This window comes from Loxodonta africana, chromosome 14, assembly GCF_030014295.1.
Source record: "Loxodonta africana isolate mLoxAfr1 chromosome 14, mLoxAfr1.hap2, whole genome shotgun sequence".
NCBI lineage: Eukaryota > Metazoa > Chordata > Mammalia > Proboscidea > Elephantidae > Loxodonta > Loxodonta africana.
The window spans coordinates 50,352,057-50,375,027 of record NC_087355.1 but is presented as its reverse complement, the minus strand read 5'-3'; the positions used below and the strand labels follow the sequence as shown (position 1 = coordinate 50,375,027).

The window sequence follows — 22,971 nt, the reverse complement described above, 5'->3', positions numbered from 1 at the left end:
TCTGCAATGGCTTAGAAACTGGTCTTATCTACATAATCTGGATTTTTTAAAGACTGGTATAATGGAAAGACCAGAAGCCAGGAGACAGGTGGTATATTCCTCACTCTATCTCACAATATCCCTAGGCAAATCACTTAACCTCTCCAGACTTAACTGAGTGAGTTAAGAGTAGCTCAGTGGGCCTTAACCTGGAGTTCCAGACACTTAGGAGGTACCATGTAGTAATGGTGGCTTATAAGGTATTTTTTAGTGTTTCAAAGACCCCAAAAGAAATCATGAATTTATCTGAGACAGATGTGGAGTTTTACTAAAAAGCTTTTAATTTTGGTTACAATTGTATCAAGCTGGTAAAGTCATGCTAGCTATCTAATCCTAAATGCAGTGCGTTTGAACCATGAGGTCCACTGAAGAAAAGGATAAAAAGGGTTCTTGATAAACAAAAGCATGGCCTTTAAGATGATTTTCAGCTCTAAAATTTAATGATCTATGACCTTAGAGTTCATGTGGGTATGATTAAGTTGGGAGAGGGAAGGGAAAGAAGATATAAATTGATCAATATTTATTGAGCACTATATATATTTTTTTATATTTGTGTACTCTGCATACATTACCTTACTAAATCCCATCAAGAGTACAGTGAGGTAAGCATGTTTGCCCTTGCCAGTTAACTGGGATTCAGACTCCTTTTTGCCTCCTTCCAATACCATGCTGTTTTATAAAAACTACCACTAGTAGTTAGCTCTTAAAAATTTCATTTTTTTCCATTTGGTAGCAAGATTGTGAGTAAATGCTTTTTCCTGTCTCTAACTGTCTCACAGGGCCTCATTATGTTATGCCAACATGGCCAACAGGTCCAGGGGCCTAGCCAGGAAGCGAAAGAACATCTAAGATGTGTCTTCAATTGCTCATCATTGACAGTGCTGCTTTGCTAGAAACTTTCCTACTGAACAGCCCCACTGGCGGATATTATACAAGAGGCCAATTTGTTGTGACCACAGGCAAAATGAGATGCTGTCACATATTCAGTGCAGATGGTGATAGAGATTGATTTCTAACATTCTCTTTCCACAGTCCCAGGGTTGGGGGCTAGAACAATACTTGTCCATTTCACCTAATACTAACACATAGGGTAATATCATTAGGAAACAGAGAAGAAGCTATTGAGAAAGAAGCCTCTAGTACTTAGTACCTAGGGCTGGAAACCTTCGCCAGTAACTCGCAAAGTGTTCATGACACATCTTCATGTTAACTGATAGTACTTTTGTTGTCTCAAAGGCTCTTTTTCTTCTGTCCATGGAATAGTCTGTTTTAATTTGTGTATATGTGAAATTTTTATCAGTTATTGTTTTTCTCCAACTGTATCTAAATCTAGAGAAATAGTACTTTACCATGCCAAGTTAAAAGTAGAAGACATAAAAAGCATTAATTTTTTTTCTATAGTACATAGGACAATGGGACACAATTATAAAATATATTATCTGAGGTCAACACTCTTCTAGCAAATGGTTTAGATTAAATATGGAATATGGTGACCAAAAACAATAGGAAGAAATAGACCAATTTAGCTAGAGATACGATTTGAAGGTGGATTTACTTGGAAAAGTATAATAATTGTACTGGATTTCTCATTAGAAGGGAACAGAGTCTTACGAAGACTTCATACTCCCCAGGAGAACCATATTTACACAATTAACAATTCTTTTGTTGAAAAAAAAAAAAAAAGCTTTTCATTATTGCATGTGGACACATGTGGACTATTTTAAAAATACAAGAGATGTGTAACACACAGTAAACAGAAAGTAATGGTCTTAAACAGGTCAAATCCTTGAACTTGTCATTAATAAATGTCTCTCCTGCATTCAGCTACCCGGGCTGCTGGGAGCCTGTTTTCTTCAAATACTTCAAACACTGAAATCCAGGAACATTTATTATTTTAATCCATTACAGGCAGTGCTTGATTTAACTTTATTGGTTGTGGTGGTGGTAGTGGTTATAAGTGGGGGTACAGCAATGTTCTTTTACACATCATTTCAAAAGGGCTTAATTATATTTTATAGTTTGGGCCAGGAATTCTGCTTGTTTTTTGTCTAACAAGGTTCAAATGGAGTTCAGGTCAGTGATGAATCAGAAGAAAACGCCAGAGATGGTTATCTCTCTGAAATGAGCTCATCTCCCTCTACGAAAGGCTGGGCAGGTACAACATGTTCACTACCACACAGCACATGAGATCACGCTGATATTCTAAGTTTGTTGTCTATTAGATAATTCTTATTTTTCAGGCAGTCTTGAAATTAATACTTCAGGAATTTAATTTGGTGGTTATCTTTTATATTTAAGTTACTATCCTACATATCCTATTTCCACAGGAATCCAAAACAGCTGTAGTAATCACAGAGCTCTAAAAACCAAAAAATTTACATGAAGAACAATAGTCACTTACTGAGCATTTTAAGAAATGCATAAGCCCTTTATAACAGAAAAGTTTAAATATCCCAAATAAAAGAAGAATGCATTGATATAATTCGGTTAAACAAAAGAATAAATTACTGTATAAACATTTCTGGACAACAGACATCTGTTACTGTATTTCTTTTTTAAACATCAAATATTCTTAATTTTTTTCTTTTTTGAGGGCATGAAAAGCATAATTTCTAAGGTAGTGGTATTAATATTGTTTATTGTTGCCCAAATTTCTATCTAATCATATATTTTAACAACTACAGCAAGGAGGATAAAACTTGTATGTTGGGACTTCATCTCCAGTGTATATAATTTCTAAGAAGAAGAGGACAAGAGAATTATAGTATTGCACAAGAGAATTATGTCTTTCAATAAACAGTGTTTCCCACAATACTGGAGAAGTAATATGGGGTATTATTTTGAAAAAATACTAAGAGAATTTTAGTTGTTCTACTTATTATCCATCAAATTTTTAGAACTTCCTATTCTACACATGGGGTAGCCAAGAGTCACAACTGACCCGAGTGCAATTAACAATTCTATTTTTTTTGAATACTTTAACAGTTCAGGAGTATACACAGAAAAATGTCACCTTCTTAAAAAAAAAAAAAAATCAGTAATCCACAGGTAATTTAAGAGTGAAAAAAAAGACAGGCCAGTTTATCAGTAGCAACTTTGAACCTTGTTATAAAGTAATAGGAAGGAATATGACCAGGATTAATAGAAGTACTCAGTCCTGGGATGATGGGGTGTCAGCTTTCACAGACTCCGGGCCATCTGTTCTGCCCGCCTACATTTTACTTCTGCAAAACTATAAACGCACCTCTACCTCAGGGACTATAGAAAGGCATTAGAATTCTTCTGCTTTTCATTATCACAAGATTCAGTAACTCATTTCATTGTCAAGATAATCCCCTTTTACTCTTTCTTTTGCGCTTGCAGGGTATGCCAAAATGACAAATAAAATCCCAGATGTTACCAGCTCAGTGAGGTCTCCACCTTTCCCTGAGTGTTGGGTTTAAGCTACTTGGGACATAGTGTCAAAAATGACAGGACCCTGATGCCCACACCCAATATTCATTAAGGTTTGTTAGTGATTTGTATGGCTGTCTACAAACTATACTTCCACTTCAATCCTCAGTGGCTGCTTAAAAGTTGTTTGTCCTCTGGCTTTTACCATCAAAGAATTCATTTCCTATTGTTCAGGCATCAGAAAGAGATGCTATTTCTTTTCTAAAAGTAACAGAAGTCTTTGGGGTGTTGTAAACAACATTGCTACATAATGATCATATCTAATTTATTGTTTTATTTCCCCTTAGACTAACTTGCATCTCTGCAACATCCAAAGGCTATGACAACACCTTAAGAAATTTTCCTCAGGAGATGCAGTTAACCAACGGAATGAAAAGCTGGAGCTCCTCTTTGTATCAATTAATGACCTGGCTTCATTTTTCAGTACGTGAAAAGGAACTTTAGGTTCTTTAAATTTCAATGGTCCTGACTTTGGTGAACGCGAGAATAGGCATTTGTATACATGAAAAAATAATGTGGCTATGCTTTGTTTCTCTCCACTTTTTAATTTTGTTCTGTTTTGTTTATACACAAAGATAAGTACATCTGGATAACAGAGGCTGGGGTAGTGAAAGTTATTTAAACCACAGCTCTTTGACTAGAAGGAGTTCAGCTCACTACTTTCTGCCTGGACGAAAGTCCCCTAAGTCTGTAAAGACTGACATTGCTTCCAACATTTTCCTAGTTCTGACTAAAATGCCTGCTATGATGGCCTCACTTAGGATGTTCCCCAAACCTTTTGTGCCACCTAATTTGTTCATATCCTATTTTTGTTTCACTGAAACACTCCCATGAAAGAGCAAGGCAGCCTAAAGTACAGCTATTTCCCAGCTCTGAATTGTGTACCCTTGTTTGCCGAAATTTAAGAAGTGCCGCCCTAATAGAGCCATAATTTACTCTGACAAGGGGAGCTAAAGTCTGCAGCTCACTCCCACCCTGCCTGTAGAAAGTTCTACACTGCCAGCTCAGAATTTATAGCTACATGCTTACAGGCTCTCCAAAACAACATACTTCAAACGACAAAAAAGATGTGTGTGTGCCCATACAGGGGGAAGGAGTAATTTTTAAAAAGAACATACTACAGAATGGGGTTGGATTTAATGGATAGGAAAAGAAATATTACCTATCTGAAACCATTTCGTAAAATAAGATATAATTTCTCAATGAGATTCATTTTGTTATTGATAACACAATCATAGGATTTTCTGTAATATTTATATACCAGCTTTAGAAATACAAGCATTACATCCACCAAAATCAGAACTTTAGAGATAGTTTACCAAAGACACAGGGGAGAACAAAATATTCTAGCAGAAATACAAGTTAGGTTATTGTAAGTCAGTGCCATGCTAGTATCAGCAGAGTGAAACAAAACAAAAACCAGGTCCCCTGAAGCTCTCATAGTTGAGGGTAGCAGAATAACACAGGAGGCTAAGAAGACCTGGTGATTTTTTTTTGTAAAGTGAAAAATATTTAACCACTTCATTTTGATGAAAACAAGTTCTTCTAATACTTCAGTGAATAATTTCTAAATATTAAGTTTTAAAAATTAGTAATAAATATGGAAGCATTTAGATTGTTGAAATTTATTGACGTCTTAGGAAGAAAATCAACTTTCCCTGTTCATTCTTTTATTATTCTCCTTTGCCATACACCTCCCAGAAGCTTATGCCAATTTAATTGATGAAAAATAAAATCATTAGACAAACTCAAAATTTTTTGTACCTTTCACAACTGAGGAAGTATGCCTATAGCACATTTCCAATTGTATTTCTCTAAATGTTACTTAGCACATAAGTTTCCTCGAGCATCCCAAATCTACTTCAGCCCCCAAATTAAAACTCATCTGCAAAGGACCGTTCTACCCTGTTTATATAACATTGTCACATAAAGAGTGTAAAAAAAAAATTTCACTAAAAATAGCTTGCGTAAGTTAGGGATTAGAGTAGTTTCTGCTGCTATAATTGTTCCTTTGTAGTTTTTTCCATGATGTTTTTGCAGTGTTTTTGACTGTGTTTATTAAAGTCAGCACATCAAAAAGGATCAAAGAGAAAGTGAGTGAGAACCAAAGAAACCCCAAGTGTGTTGTCCCATTGGGGAGTTATGCAGATTCGCATAAACAAGTGCAAACTGTTGAGGTTTTAATGAAAAATTTCTACAATTATTTTATCTTAAGTCATTCTATACAATAACATCTGTACAGCAGATGGCTATACTGTACCAAGGCAATGCTCCTTTTTCTCTCTCTGTTTAATAGTACATCTGAGATGACTACTTTTGTCACTGTGCTCAATTTGGTTCGGCAAATAATTTGAAAAGTGCAGCTGCTGCAGATGGTCACAATAGTTGTATAAACTGTAAAATCAAAGACACAGTGAAGCATTTCTGCATTAGATTCAAACTATAAAAATCTGACATTAACTCCGTTGAGCTCAAAGATACACTATAAAAGACTTTGGTTAAACACAGAATGGTGCCACTTGAAAAATACAAAAAGAAATATGACTACTGGTAGGATTTTTTTTTGGGCGGTGGGGGGTATATTTTACCACTTATCAAAAAATAAACCGGAATGTATATTTTGCATATCTTTCACCCAAAACAATGAATTTTAAGATACTTAACTATACAATTAATTTACTGTTTAAAGCTTAAATTATATTTTACTTTATAATGTTTTGTTTAGTTAAAAAATTATATTTTGAAAAACATAATCTCTCAATTACAATTTTCCCAGAAATTAGCTTTCAGCATTAACTAGAAATAATATAATCTTATTAGTTCATGAGAACTTAAATAATTTAAACTACTATTTTGCTGACTTTATTATCTTCTTAAGATGTCTGAGCCATTACATAAAACAGAAACGTAGAAAAAACTAGATTTGGTGTTTGTTAAGGCCTCATAATAAAATTCTTCCTATTAAAAGGCTCTTGTCCATTTGATTTCATTTGTTGATACAACTATTTTAGAACATTTGCTGGATACTACACATTAGTGTTAAATAAAGTATGTCTCAGTCAAAGCTGTAGTTCCTTTGTGTTTAACTAAATGTACGAACATAATTATTAAAGGAGTATGTTTTTACAGAATAAGTCTACTAACTTGTATAGCTCAGTGAAAGAAAGGTTTTAATTATATTGTAGGGAAGTTTACCAAGATAAAAAATAGACACCATTAAAAGTGGGTAAAATATGAGTAGCAAATGAATAAAAAAGAAATGAAGATGAAAAAATAAAAAGACCTAGAATTCTGAGTAAGTACATTTAAAGTCTTTCACTCTGTTGAGTCCTAACCTTTCCCTCCTACGATTAAGGTACAACTGAAAAGGCGTGGGAACAGGCCCTGTGTTGTCTGGGTTGCAATTTATTTGTGGACAAATCAGCAATTGTAGCCTCCAGTGTTTCATAGTCTTTCATGTTCCATGAACTTTACATTTTTCATTTCTAACTTCAATAAAAAAACAAAAAACAAAAACCAGTGCTTTTAGCTGGCTTGGTCACAAATATTTCTGGTGAGAAGGAAATAAATCACCTAAATTTTTGGCTTAAAATTCATACTTCTCAACTATAAACCCTTTTCTTTATCTCTTAAACTGCTGTGCCCAAACTGACTATAGGGAACTAAGTTACATTTAGTCTCCAGCTGCCACTTACTGACTTTTTGATAAGCAACTAAGTTGCATAGAGTATAAAGATTTGTTTTGTCCCCTGCACTAACTCTCAGCCCCAATTCTTTCCTGCATATTAAAGTGTAAAAAAAGTTTCCCTTTTGCTACCCTTACTTTCGGAGTAAAATTTCTGGCATTGTGCCCTGAACTTTTACAGTAGCAGTTTCTGTGATTGAAAACTGTTATTTCCCACCTGTGCCTTGCATTTACGCTTCCCCTCCTCACATTCCTTCTGCCTACCCTCTTTAATTCAGTGTGAAAAAGCACACCGCTTAGTCATGAAAACAGAAGAGGAAAATGTCGAGATGTCACTGTGAGTTAATTTCTCACCTCTTGCCCATCAATGACACTCAGTCTGCAGGGTCATGCCTCTCTGAGAGGCTAGGCACAGAAGCACGAGCTCCAGGGCGGCAGCCTTTCCTCTCCAGGTGCTGTTAGCTGATAATCCTCAATGGCATTATGCTTGCAAAGTGAAACCTGGCTTCATATTACAGTTTGTGTAGCATACCTGCCACCACAACAATTTTTCTTTTTTAAATAAATTGTTACCAGTGACTTAATGTAGTGCATCAGAACCACCTGCAGGGCTTGTTGAAAAGCAGATTGCTGGGCTCTGTGCCCAGAATTTGATTCAGTAGGTCTGGGGTGGGGTCTGAGAATTTGCATTTCTGACAAGTTTCCAGAAGATGCTGATGCTGTTGTTTCTGAGGCCACTCTTGGACAGCCACTGCTCCAACGGCTCACAAAACTTGGTACTTATTGTTTTACTACAGATATTTTAGGTAAAAGGGAAATTTAGGGATTAACAGTTTTAAAGACATCTGTAGGAATGTCTCCAAGATATGGATAGTAACACTTTAGTTTAGGGCATAAAAATAACAGGGCTCAAAGAATTTGCTATACAATTATCCGAAAAATAACTTACCAGGTACTTTCTGTGCTGCTTTGACACTAAGGCTTACACTGAGGTTTGATAAAGAGGCTAAGAGGCATGGTTTACTAGGATGGGGGACAGTTTCCATGGAGACCACAATCTGAGTAGTATGGACAGAAATTTTTTGAAAGCCAGAAACAGCTCTCCACATGTTTTCTTGAACTGGAATCTTTTGCACTCTATCACCAGGAACTTCAGGCTTAGACAGCTTCCCACGGTAGCATTTGGAGGCTGGAAGTTCATCCTTATTCAGCGTGGTGTTTGACAGGGCTGAAGTCTCTCTGCTGTGTGCAAAGCTGTGAGCATTTCTTATCTTCTTTACAAAATGGTTTATCTGATCCAATTTGGTAAAACTCAAGTTTGCTTTCAAAGGCTTTGATATATCCAAGTTGATGTCCGCTAGAGAATTGAAAAAGACAAGAAAATTATTGAAATGTTTTTGTTAAATGTAAGCCTTTACTTCCCTGTCAACCTCCTATTTAAGTAGCCCAAGACCTACACTGTAGACTCATTAAGAGGCCAGAATGTTATATTTTCACTCACTACCTAATTGTTTTTTCTTATGTAGTTACTTGAAGGAACACTTCTCCTGAGCTACTTCTGTGCACATTCCCGGCAGACACGTGACTGTCTGCTCCTGCTAGAGGAAGGGCCACACAAGAACATCAAGCCCATCTATTTATACCTCTGCCTTCCCACTCCAAAATGAAGTAGTCTTTCCAGTTTGCTACTTGAGACTGGCATTTTCTCTTCCAAGGAAAAAGGACTTCCACTATGCTTCCACAATACTTATCACAAATACTCGTATTAATAAATGTTTGTTCAACTGACTGACTGAAGTAGCTTCCCACCACATTCCCTTACCAAGCATATGCAGAAAACATTTCCTCTTTGTGATCTGCTACAAACAGGAGTGTTCCTGCATTTTTTCTTGCTATATTCCTGTCTCAGTCAATGGCTCTCTAATTTACCAAGTGGCTGAAGCCAGAAATCTGACATTCTGACTCACTTCATTCCCTCTTCCCCTGGTCTCAATCCACTCAATCATTAAGTTTTGCCAGTTTTACCCCCAAATATCACTTGAATCCATCTCCTTCTCTCTACATTCTAGCCACTCTCATTTTTTCCCTTCATGCCTTTTGTCTTCTCCAGCTATTATAAAGTCTCCTAAATGGTTTCTCTGTGTAGACAGATTTCTTGTAATCCAGTCTCCACAGAGCAATTTCCCAATGATTTGCTTCAAATTCCAACCTGATTGGCTCACTCCTGCTTGTATCTCTTTACTGGCTCCTCCTTATCTATCAGGCAAAGTCCTCTTAGAATGAAAACAACAACTAAAAATCCTTGCCTTTCTTCATCTCCAGTCATTGCCCATTTCACATTTTAAAGCTTCAGAAATATCAGAGTTTAATAGAGCCCACTGCCCCCAGCCCATGTTATGTCATACCACTAGGCCTTTGTTCATGCTGCTCCCTTTGTCTGATACACCTTTTATCTGCCTGGCTCACCTTTAATCTTCAGGCCACTGCCCAGCATTTCCTCCAAGAAGGTGATCCACAAGACTAGCCCAAGTGCCACTGATCAGGGTTTCATATACTCTGTATTCTCTTTTTATGGGATTATATCTCCCATCAGTCAAGATCTTTGAGTTCAAGGCCTGACTCAACATCTTGTTATCCTTAATACTTAGCTGCTATAGTTAGGTACTGTGAAGCTGATCCTGACTCATGGCAAAGCAGAGGGCTCCAAGGGAGTCCCAAGGCTGTGACCTTTTAGAAGCCGATCACCAGGCCTGTCATCTGAGGTGTCCTGGGTAGGTCTGTACTACCAACCTTTCAGAGAGTAGTTGAGTGCGTAAGTTTGCCCCACCGAGGGACTCCTAATACTTAGCACATCAAGCCTCAAATCTTAAATTCAACTGATCTGGGACTTTAGTTGAAATCAATTAAATGGGTTTTTTTTTTTTTTTGGGGAGGGGGGGACTTTAAGTATGTGATTGGTCACTTCATGCTGGCGCACCCCAGAACATTCTTATCTGGTTCTGTGCTAGGCAGAATTCTAACGATGCTCCTCCACCCCTAAGATTCCCACCCCCTGGTTATTCAGCCAAACACTAATCTAATCAAGGTACTGCTATGCTGTGAATCAATTGTACAGTTGTAATTAAAGTCCCAGATCAGTTGAATTTAAGATATGGAGATTATCTGGTGGATCTGATCTTATTACATGAGCCCTTTAAAGGCAGATAAAGGAGGCCTAAGGGGAAGTCAGATTCAAAGTGTGAAAAGAGCTCTTTGTGTCATTGATGCTTTGAGGATGTGGCCAACAAGCAGTGAGAAAGCAAGGGCCTTGGTACTCCAACCACAAGGAGCTGGATTCTAAACTGGATTACCCTCTGAGGATACAGAGCTACTGGAACGCTCACACATTGCTAATAGTGATACAAATGGTACAGCCATTCTAGAAAACATTTTAGCAGTTTCCTATATGTTGAACATATAACTCTAGTGCCAGGTATTAACCCTAAAAACAAAAACAAAAAAACCCTAGAGGAATGAAAATTTCTGTTCACACAACAACCTATACAGGAATACTTAAAGCAGTTCTATTCATAATCACCCAAACTGGAAACAATCTAGACGATGCTCAATGAACTGTTAAACAATTCAGTATAATGGAATACTACTCAGCAAGAAAAAGCAATGGATTATTGATACACACTACAACATGGATGAATCTCACAGACACTATATCCATTCTTCACTTATTGACATGTTTAGGTTTCGTGGACCAGGTTGTTACGTGAAATCAGTGTTATGCAACAGCTGGGGCCATGCCCATCTTCAGCGCTGGCATCCCCCAGTCGTTTACTACCTGCTGGGCACCCCCAGCGCATCTTGGGATGCACGTGGTGTGGCAGACCCTACTTCCCCACCTCCTCACAGCCTGCAGGGGACTGGGGGTCATGGTAGTTGAGTGTTGCCTACCGACCACCATCTCTCACTGCCTCCCACTACCCACCCTAGACATGGACCCCACTCGTCCTCTGCCCACCGTCTGCTCTGGGCAGGGATCTGGCTTGTCCTCTGTACATCTCGGTCCTGCAGTCCCATGCATCTCCTTTACCTCTCTCCCCACAAACCCCCTTGGCACCTTCGGGCTCTCGCCTGGCCTCCTTCTGTCCGTCTGCAATCTTGTGTCGTCCCACCTTCGCCCACACCCTCGGTAGCTGGGCCAGGACATGGCCTCTGAGAGATGAGGGCCAGAAGGTGTTCTGCAGCCACCATCCCTTGCGTGGCCCAGTCAGTTTATCATTTGGGGTGGCCTGCACAGGGTGCCCCAGCAGGCCCACATGGGGCCTGGATGATTGGAGCCACAGCCCGAGAATATTTTTAAAATTGTCCCAAATGCAAAATGTTGGATGAGATAGCAAGGAGTAGGTGTGTACAAGTGAAAGAAGCCAGTATGAATAGGTTACACACTGTATGACTTCATTTATATGAAATTCTCAAAAGTAAAAAAAAAAAACGGTCCTATGGAATGGAGAACAATGGGTTGTAAGGGTTGGAAGAAACATGTGACCTATAAAGGAGTACCATGAGTGAGCTTTTTGGGATGATGGAACCGGTCTATATCCTGATTGTGGCAGTAGTTACAAGAATCTATACATAATGTTAAAATTCATATAACTCTAACACTAAAATAAAAAAAGACAAATTTTACTGTATATTAACTTAAAACATAAAAAAAGAAACAAATCATTTCAATGACTTTGTCATATGGCTAAGAGGACAGTTTTCCCCTACTCTATTTCATTATTTTTTATCCTCATGTGTTCTTTTCAAAAGGCTTGAATGTGCCCATGGCTCTTATATGCCCAGTTTAGGCATAAATGTTTATCAATTCTGTACAAGGTCAGGTTTTCAGGTTTACTTTCCACTCTCCCTGGCTCCTCCAACAAGATGTTGTTGTTAGGGGCCATCAGGTCAGTTCTGACTCATAGCAACTCTATGTACAACAGAATGAAACACTGCCCGGTATTGCACCATCCTCACAACCATTATGCTTAAGCCCACTGTTGCAGCCACTGTGTCAATCCATCTCATTGAGGGTCTTCCTCTTTTTCGCTGACCTTCTACTTTACCAAGCATGATGTCCTTCTCCAGGGACTGGTCCCTCTTGATGACATGTCAAAAGTATGTGAGATGTAGTCTCGCCATCCTTGCTTCTAAGGAGCATTCTGGTTGTACTTCTTCTAAGACAGATTTGTTCGTTCTTTTGGCAGTCCATGGTATATTCAATATTCTTCTTTAACACCACAATTCAAAGGCGTCAATTCTTCTTTGGTCTTCCTCATTCATTGTCCAGCTTTCACATGCATAGGAGGTGACTGAAAACACCATGGTTTGCGTCAGGCGCATCTTAGTCTTCAAGGTGAAACCTTTGTTTTTCAACACTTTAAAGAGGTCCTTTGCAGCAGATTTGCCCATTGCAACGGGTGTTTTGATTTCCTGACTGCTTCTTCCATGGGTGTTGATTGTGGATCCAAGTAAAAAGAAATTCTTGACAAATTCAATCTTTTCCCCATTTATCATGATGCTGCTTATTGATCTAGTTGTGAGGATTTTTGTTTTCTTTATGTTGAGGTGTAATCCATACTGAAGGCTGTGGTCTTTCATCTTCATCAGTAAGTGCTTCCAGTCCTCCTCACTTTCAGCAAGCAAGGTTGTGTCATCTGCATAACACAGGTTGTTAGTGAGTCTTCCTCCACTCCTGATGCATAGTAGCCCGTATGACTGTCTGATTCAAAATGGCCAATACCAGTCCATTTCAGCTCACTAATGCCTAGGATATTGATGTTTATGCATTCCATTTCATTTTTGACGATTTCCAAATTTTCCTAGATTCATACTTCATGTTTTCTAGGTTCCGATTATTAATGGATGTTTGCAGCTGTTTCTTCTCATTTTGAGTTGTGCTGCATTTAGCAAATGAAGGTCCTGAAAGCTTGACTCCATCCACGTCATTAAGGTCAACTCTGCTTTGAGGAAGCAGGTCTTCCCCAGTTGTCTTTTAAGTGTCTTCCAACGTGAGGGGCTCATCTTCCAGCACTATATCACAGAATGTTCTGCTACTATTCATAAGGTTTTCATCGACTAAATCTTTTCAGAAGTAGACTGCTAGATCCTTCCTCTTAGCCTGCCTTAGTCTGGAATCTCAGCTGAAACCTGTCAGCCATGGATGACCCTGCTGGCATTTGAATACTAGTGGCATAGCTTTCAGTATCACAGCAACACGCAAGCCCCCACAATACGACAAACTGACAGACACGTAGGGGCCCAACAAGGCAGTGGAACATTTATGCTGAACCTTCTAACATCAAGATCAGGATGACCCTTCTACAGAGAGTGAGAAAGATAGAATACTACTGCTACATGTCAAGGAAGCCATAGGACCATCCCTGATATTACTAATACCAAAGGCAGTGAAACATGAAAATTAAGGGCTTTAATTTTACCCCTGAACTGGAGTCAGCTGGGCCAGTAAAACTCAAAAGCACAAATCAATTTCGCAAGATCCAAAGTAGCTTAAATGTGAAAGATAACTTATTCTTTCATATGACTTTGTTCATATTACAAAATAAATTTAAAAGTAAAGTTCCTTTACCAGTCAAGCTCAAATTCTGATAAGAAAAATAAATGTGTACTAAAAATCAAACCATATTAGAGAATTTCAACCCTGAATCTATTTGAATTACATTACTAGCCTTATTCTACCACTCCTTCGGTTAGCAGTTGAGCGCTTAACATTTGTGCTACCCAGGTTCTCCCTACCAAATATAACATCTTTTAATAATCTGAAATTAGGGGAGGAGAAAGATCCATTTCCCAAAGCAACAAAAATGCACAGCTCACAATATTTATTCAGAATAAGCCCTCAAAATTGAGATGGAAAATGCATACTTACAGTTATCTGTCTTGTTCTATCTTGTAACAGTCACGAATCTCTACTAGATCACTAGTTCTTATGTAACAATAAACCAGGACTCAATAAATTTCAGGAACAAGAACATCTGAAGCAATATCTTGGGTCTCCCTCCTTACATACAGTTTGTCCCAAAAGTCCCAGCGTGGTCTTCGATGGTAACAATTTCAGAAGTATAAATGCCACAAAATTACAAAAAATCATTTGAAAGTTTATTTAAACTTTTAATATAAACTCTTTTACATTTATTTTGCTTTGTGACTTTTGAACAGTAAATTTCTAATTTTAACTTCTTATGGTGACAGTTTCTGGATGACCCTTTCTCAGACCAGTGGATTCGTAGAGGAGGGCTACTTATTTGGACACTTTGATCGCTTTATCTATTTCCATTAGACTCTTTCCTATGGTGTCCTGTCAAAACTGTCATGTATGTATCAAAATCTCATTCTGAGGATGATCTTAAGGTTAGGGTTACAAAACCTATTTCAGTCACTGAGCAGCAGTTCATGAAAATTTTTAGAAAGTTTACAGATCTAAAAAAAAAAATCTACTAGGGCTATGTGTAGCATAAGACAGTTGCCATGTTAAATTTTAATAAGGAACAAATTGATATTCAAAACATTTAAATAATTCACGTTTCAAATGTTTTTTGTATGTCTGTGTACAGTACAATACCTGTCTGTACATGGTGTCTCCCAGTGGGCCATGCAAAACATGTCTAATTCTCTGTGTAAACAGAGGAGCTGAAGTAGACCCATTTGAGCAGGCTGAGGAGTACTATGAGTTCTACAGGTCAAGTGCTGAAAAAGCAGAGTGGAAATGAGGCTATTCTGTAATACTATGCATTTCTTTCAAAAGCAACAGGTCCACCAAGAAGACAGTAAACGAGTATAAAAATGTAATGCACCATGAATGAAATAGCACCCTTCACTGTTATATAAAGTACATCATCAACATGTGTGGAACTTTCAACTATAATCATGAAATCATTGTCATATCTCACAATTTAACAAATCCATATTGTTATTTTTATTACCCAGGATATCTAAACCTTCATGTCCTTGAACTAGTCAGGCACTTTTTTTTTCAGCAGAAAATTAGTGCCTTTATTGCAAATATTTTCACAGCCTCATAATGACAGGAAAATTATTTTTATAAAAGGGAAAAATAATGCAACAAAAAAGTCTGGCATTTTTAAATGTAAAAAATAAAAATAAAAATTGAGCAATCTACTTATTTGGGTCTTTTTTTAATACTAAAAAAATGATGAAAAACATTAACTTCATTGTTAATATGAAACATTAAAGAAATGGACTACAATTTCCCTCATCAAAGACACTGTAAAGCTATATATAATGTTTTACTAGAACTGGAAATATAACTGGATAAAGACCCAGGCATAGATTGTTAATATGGGTTTTATTCTCATTATTATCAGACTTTGTGTTGAAGAGTTTAGAATTTTTTTCATAATCCTCACTTAACTTTAATAAATGGATTATTTTCAGAGTTTAAATTTTAGGAATATGTAGTAATAGAGAATCTCCCAGCTGAGTCATCTATTTTTCTGCCAGATCTCATTTCTCACCATCCTCAAAACATACTCTCTAAGTTGCCAAGTAAACTCATGCCTGTCAATTATTAGATTCTAATTACTCTTCAAAACTTTTCAGAACAGCTACCAGGAAACAGAATGATGGAATGACTATTGAGTTAAAAGGAGATTACACAAATACAAATAAATTACACTTATTTTATGCTCCCATCACCCTAGGAGATGACTTAATAGTGAAAGGAAAAGAATCATACTGTAATAATGAAATCAGAGAGGGAATTCAAGCCCCAGAGGTGATGCCCCTAAGTTTATGTTTATGCACACCTTGTGGGGGACCAAAAATCAAGTGGAAAAGTTTCCTGAAAACTGTTCCAGCTATTTTCTCATTTAAAATGTTCCAACTTTACTTGGCCCATTAGTCATCACATTACTTACATTTATGATGTATTTTGAAATCTATTACCAAAAATCCAATGGATTCAATATGGCTTGTTATAACCAAATCGTAACATTTATGAAAGAAAACTTCTTTGTTAAGTGTTTCTTCCTTTGGAATTTTATTTGTGAGAGAAAATGTTTTTAGACAAGCAAGGCTTGCTAGGAACACTCGGTGCATACATGTGTGGCTAGTACAGATACAAGAATGATGGTGTTTTTCCCCCACCTTAGTGAGGTAAATGCAAAATATAGAACTAACATCTGTAATCAAGCTTGAATTTATAAATTATTATAACTCAGATAAAAAAGATTTTATTACTAGGCCATAGCACATTTTTCCCCTCTTACTCAGAGATTCAAATTCAAATTTTTGTTACAGTGGTCAAGTAAAGGTATTCATAATGTCAGTGGACATTGGAGACTGAGCATTCACAGGTGTAAGAGCTAGAAAAGCTGGGAAGCTGCCCATGACAGTGAGATCAATGTGTCTTTATTTAAGGTGTGATGCGTAAAGACCTCAGTGGTGGTAGACATGAGTGTTTCAATTAATGGTGGCAACCAAAGTGGAACTGGGTATATGCTGCTCCTGGTACATGTGTGGAGCCCTGGTGGTGCAGTTGTTAAAAGCTCGGCTGCCAACCAAAATGTTGGCAGTTCAAATCCACAGCCGCTCCTTGGAAACCCTATGGGACAGTTCTACTCTGTCCTATAGGGTCTCTATGAGTTGGAATTGACTTAATGGCAATGGGTTTTGGGTTTTTGGTATATGTGCTGGTGAGTAGGCTCACAGATGGTGAATGATGTGTGTCCAACATGGGTCTGCCAACAAGCAGTTCATGTTGCTTGTCACTGGGATCTGGGCATCATCACCACTAGCTAAATTACTTGCATACATATTCTTACGGTCAAGCATTGACCTTTTTGGCTCCTCTGCCTCCCAAAATTCCAACATAAAAAGTCTAACTATAGTATTATACTGATTTTCTAAAATGAATGTATTCAACTGAATTCATCTAAAAGAGCATCTCCCTCTCTAAGCAGTCACCATAGGAAGCTAAACACATTATACCATTCCACTAATTGGCAACTTTGTTGGTGCCTACGCCCCACCTCCCCCTTTATTTTAGTGGAGGACTATTCTCAGTGGTGGCATATACTCATCCTTGAGGACAGTGGGATGAGATTTAGAAGCAGCCAAATGTTTTACTGCTACTCCTCTTCTTTTTTGCTTATTGTTTGCTTGATATATTTTTTTCCATCCTTTGAGTTTTAGTTTGTTTGTGTCTCTAAGTCTAAGGTGTGTCTCTTGTAGATAGCATATAGATGGATCGTGTTTCTTTATCCAGTCTGTAACTCTCTGTCTCTTTATTGGTGCATTTAGTCCATTTACATTCAGCGTAATTACAGATAAATAAGTTTTTACTGCTGTCATTTTGATGCCTTTTTATGTGTGTTGTTGACAATTTCATTTTTCCACATACTTTTTTGTGCTGAGGCGTTTTTCTTAGTAAATTGTGAGATCCTCATTTTCACAGTGTTTGACTTTATGTTACTTGAGTCGTTACGTTTTTCTTGGCTTTTATCTTGAGTTATAGAGTTGTTATACCTTTTTGTGGTTACCTTATTATTTACTCCTATTTTTCTAAGTAAAAACCTAACTTGTATTGTTCTATATTGTCTTGTATCACTCTCCATATGGCAGTTCAATGCCTCCTGTATTTAGTCCCTCTTTTTGATTATTGTGATCTTTTACCTATTGACTTCCATGATTCCCTGTTATGTGTATTTTTTTTTAATTAATCTTAATTTGTTTGTTTTTGTGATTTCCCTATTTGAGTTGATATCAGGACGTTCTGTTTTGTGACCTTGTGTTGTGCTGATATCTGAGATTATTGGTTCTCTGACCAAAAAATATCCTTTAGTATTTCTTGTAGCTTTGGTTTGGTTTTTGCAAATTCTCTAAACTTGTGTTTATCTGTAAATATCTTAATTTCGCCTTCATATTTCAGAGAGAGTTTTGCTGGATATATGATCCTTGGCTGGCAGTTTTTCTCCTTCAGTGTTCTGTATATGTCGTCCCGTTCCCTTCTTGCCTGCATGGTTTCTGCTGAGTAGTCTGAACTTATTCTTATTGATTCTCCCTTGAAGGAAACCTTTCTTTTCTCCCTGGCTACTTTTAAAATTTTCTGTTTATCTTTGGTTTTGGCAAGTTTGATGATAATATGTCTTGGTGTTTTTCTTTTTGGATCAATCTTAAATGGGGTTCGATGAGCATCTTGGATAGATATCCTTTCATCTTTCATGATGTCAGGCAAGTTTTGCGTCAGGAGTTCTTCAACTATTTTCTCTGTGTTTTCTGTCCCCCCTCCCTGTTCTGAGACTCCTATCACACGCAGGTTATCCTTCTTGATAGAGTCCCACATGATTCTTAGGGTTTCTTCATTTTTTTAAATTCTTTTATCTGATTTTTTTTCAGCTATGTTGGTGTTGATTCCCTGGTCCTCCAGATGTCCCAGTCTGCATTCTAATTGCTCGAGTCTGCTCCTCTGACTTCCTATTGCGTTGTCTAATTCTGTAATTTTATTGTTAATCTTTTGGATTTCTACATGCTGTCTCTCTATGGATTCTTGCAACATATTAATTTTTCCACTATGTTCTTGAATAATCTTTTTGAGTTCTTCAACAGTTTTATCAGTGTGTTCCTTGGCTTTTTCTGCAGTTTGCCTTATTTCATTTGTGATGTCTTGAAGCATTCTGTAAATTAGTTTTTTATATTCTGTATCTGATAATTCCAGGATTGTATCTTCATTTGGGAAAGATTTTGATTCTTTTGTTTGGGGGGTTGGAGAAGCTGTCATGGTCTGCTTCTTTAAGTGGTTTGATATGGATTGTTGTCTCCGAGCCATCACTGGGAAACTAGTTTTTCCAGAAAATCCGCTAAAAAAAAATGCAGTCAGATCCCTATCAGAGTTCTCCCTCTGGCTCAGGCTATTCGGATGTTAATGAAGCCGCCTGGGGAGGGTGGGGGAGGGAACAGAGAGATAGGAGAGTAGCACCTCAGAATATAGCCAGAGTTGCTTGTCTTGCTTGGAATGACTATTATATCTGAGATTCATTCCCGCGGGGCGCGTCGCCTATGTGTGCTGGCTGTGTGGAGATTGCCCCGGGGGGTCTGGCCCGCTGGAGTCACAGTCAGATCCTCTGCTTCCAGCCCCATGCCCAGCGTCAAGGCTCCCCTGCTGGGACGGTGCACTCTCGACTCCAAAATCAGTCGCTGCCTCCCGGGGACTTCTCGTCCCTCCAGCCGAGTTGCCGTGCCGCCTCCGAAAACCGGTTGGGCCCCCTCCCGGGGTTAGTTCAGGTGGGTGGAGCAGCTCCCCGTGCTTGTGCCGTGACCGAATGTCCCGGCTGGGACGCTGTTCTCCCCGTTCCAATACCAGTCGCTGCCTCCCAGGGACTTCTCCTACCGGCTGCGTCCCACGCCGCCCGCGGAACCGGCTAGTCCCCCTCCCAGGGTTAGTTCAGGGGGGTGGAGCAGCTCTCCGTGTTTATGCCGTACCTGCATCCAGTCCAAATCCCGGCGGGACAGTTCCCCAGCTGGGACGCTGCTCTCCCCATTCCAAGACCAGTCACTGCCTTCCAGGGACTTCTCCTACCGGCTGCGTCCCACGCCGCCCACGGAACCGGCTGGTCCCCCTCCCGGGGTTAGTTCAGGGGGGTGGAGCAGCTCTCTGTGCTTGTGCCGTACCTGACTGGTACCCTGGCTTCAGGCTCTGAAAACAATCGCTGCTTCCCCGTATTAGTTAGTTCTCCGTCTCTAAATCTGTGTTTGTTGTTCAGGGTTCGTAGATTGTTCTGTATGTGATCGATTCACTTGTTTTTCCGTGTCTTTGTTGTAAGAGGGATCCGAGGTAGCATCTGCCTAGTCCGCCATCTTGGCTCCACCCCCAAATGTTTTAAAATTTAGTGAAAATAGTATTACCAAGCTGCACATAGAAAGGTGTGAGTGTGAGATTAGTGTTTAATGAAAGAGAAGAGACTGAAGGAAATGGGACTTAGACTGTACCCACTGGCAGCACGGAATCTGGGTGGGCAACAGGAAAGAGAGGGAGGGTTACAGACTGGGGAACAGCAAGATTAAAAACATAAGAGAAGCCAATTTACAGAGGTTCCCAGTACCAATGATGAGACAATGTGAGCATCATTAAAAACAATGAATTTAGAGTAACACCAAACAACTACAACTAATTGGACACTACTGGAAGATGCTAGAGAATCAACTTATTTTTGAAAATGGATAAATAATGGCAAATAATCATGCATTTATCCTGCCTTTCTTGGATGAACAATGCCACTAAGTAACCAAATAGCAGATGTGGGAAGGTTTTTCTTTACAGGAATATTGCAGCTAATACACAAAAAAGGAATACTAGGATTAGAATACTACCACTTGGCAGCTTCCAATGAATTTAGGCATTGAGCATCGATGGCCACTAGCATCACAAAAAGGTAGACCTTTAGATATTATATGATTCCTGGTGGAACACAATACCTCTTACAAAACAATCTTACTAAAAAACAAATAAACCTTAATTGGATAAAGCCAACTACTAATTTATGTATAGTAAACACACAGGAATGGGGGAACAGACAAAATTCAAACTGTGGTAAACTCTATGGGATAAATGATCCGGTTTCTTCAATATATAAATTGCGAGAGATGGCAAAAAAGATGGAGGAGCAAATCTATTAATTAAAAGAAATGTGAAAAATATATCAAACAATAGCAATGAGTGGACCTTATCTGGATCTTGATACAAACAAACTTAAAAAATATATACATAGACACAAGCACTCACATAACGACATACATTATGACATTTATGAGATAACTGAAAATTTGAACACTGACTGGATATTTGATAATACTGCCAAGAATTTTTTTTTTTTTTTTGGGTTTGGTAATAGTATTGTAGTTATGTTTTTTAAAGTCCTTATCTTTTAGAGACACATTTTGTAAAGTTACATATAAAATAATATAATTCATGGGATTTGCTCCAAAACAATACAGGTGGTGGGAAAGTACATAGGAATATACAAGAAACAATATTGGCCATAAGGTGACAGCTGTTTTAAGCAGGAGGTTCATTATACTATTCAGCCTACTTTCACATATGTTTGAAATAAAAAATTTTAAAAAGGGACAGAAATGAGAATGAGTATGGTATATGAGGAAGAACTCGTACAGGAAGATGATTTCAAATCTCCATTTGCCTTCAAATTATCATACTTCTCCCACCCTTCTTCAACTTCAGTAGGTAATGTTGCTTCTAGCTTCAGTGGACGAAGTTAAAGCCATTAAATCTCTCTCAATGTCTTGCTGCCATACTAAAAAACTACCTGCATATGTCACAATTTTCCTTCCCTTCCTTAATTATTATGCAAAATAAAGAAGCTCTTGCTCCTCTAATCTAAAACTTGTTCTTTCACATGTACATTGGATCCTATTCCTTCACTCTTTTTCAGGAACCCACCCTTATCTTTTTCCTCCTTAATTTATCCAACTCTTCTCTCAATGGGATCCTTCTTACTGACATTTTAACATGAGAAAACTCAAGTCTCTTTCATCATAAGAGAAAACCAATAACTGATCTCAAAAGTCCCTTAGTGTTAAATATACTACCCTTATCCTTCGTTTTCACAGTCAAACTTCTTAGAAGAGTTATTTATCTCTCTGCTCCCATTTCTTTACTCCCGCTCATTCAGAAGTGCATTCTAGTGTACACCAAGGTCAATCCAACTGGGAGTGGGAGAAACACTTGCATCTATAAATCCACTAGCTATCTTCCATTTCTCATCTTACTAGACCCTGAAGCACTATTTGACACTGTTGATAACTTCTTCCTTTTTGAAGCACTCTTGACTTCTTTGACATTTTTCTCTTAGCCCTCAGTTTCCTTTCCAGCTCCTCCTTCTCCTGCTGGCCATTAAAAATTGATTGGACTTCTTCGAGATCAAGTCTTGGGCTCTTTTCTCTATTACATCTCTGCTTCCTCTCTAAGTAATCTCATCATCCCCATGGTGTTAACATCTATATCCCAAAGACTCCAAAATATCCAGTCCTGTATCACAAGTCCCGGTCTCTCTCCTGTGAGGTCCAGGTATTTATGTATAACTGCCAAAAACTCAACATATGATCTCTCTGCCCTCACAAATAAAAATAAATAAAACAATGTGGTCCTCTTCAAGTATTTTCTATCTCAGCAAAAAGGGTTACCTTGCGTCTGGTTAGACCAGTCAGAAACCCAGAAGTCATGCTTAAATCTCCTTCTCCCTTATCCCCCATACCCTCTACTCCATTACCAAAGCCTATGAATTTTTCCTCTCTGTACCTGTTAAGTCTTTCACTTCTCTCCATCAAGTTTACTGTCTCATTTTGATAAATTACGGGGAAAATAAACTATGATAATATAATGCCGACACTACAAACTGAAACCCGTAAAACTCAGGAAATATAAAAGTCAAGTTTTTTTCAGTTTTATTAACTAGTTTACATTTTTTAAATGTAGAAGAAGGCCTGATAATATGGCTATAAAAGTGAATTTAGATAGAGACAGGGGTCCAGTGATTAGGATCTGAGTCTTAGCCCTGTTTTTGAAAACAGAAAAGGAGCAATGGGTTAACTATTAAGACAATGTCGAGAAACAATAATTATTTAAATTCACCACCTAAAATGTTATCTTTAGCTTTAAATCTTCTTGAATTTAAAAATCACATTATTTTTCCTTTATTTTCTACTCCAGAAAATGTCACGAGGGGTTTGTTGAAATGAGATAGACTAAGATGTTTAGGATTTTT

At 38.1% G+C, this 22,971-nt stretch overlaps 1 protein-coding gene across 13 annotated transcripts in view; it reads right to left on the bottom strand.

Annotated features, from left to right (window-relative positions):
- The window catches only part of VPS13B (vacuolar protein sorting 13 homolog B), a 916,907-nt gene that overhangs the window by 189,083 nt on the left and 704,853 nt on the right, over window positions 1-22,971 (bottom strand). For all 13 annotated transcript variants that reach the window (XM_064267936.1, XM_064267938.1, XM_064267934.1 and 10 more), the window contains one exon: window positions 8,127-8,534. In XM_064267936.1, the coding sequence (XP_064124006.1) occupies window positions 8,127-8,534 (408 nt within the window). The remainder of the gene's footprint in view (window positions 1-8,126; window positions 8,535-22,971) is intronic.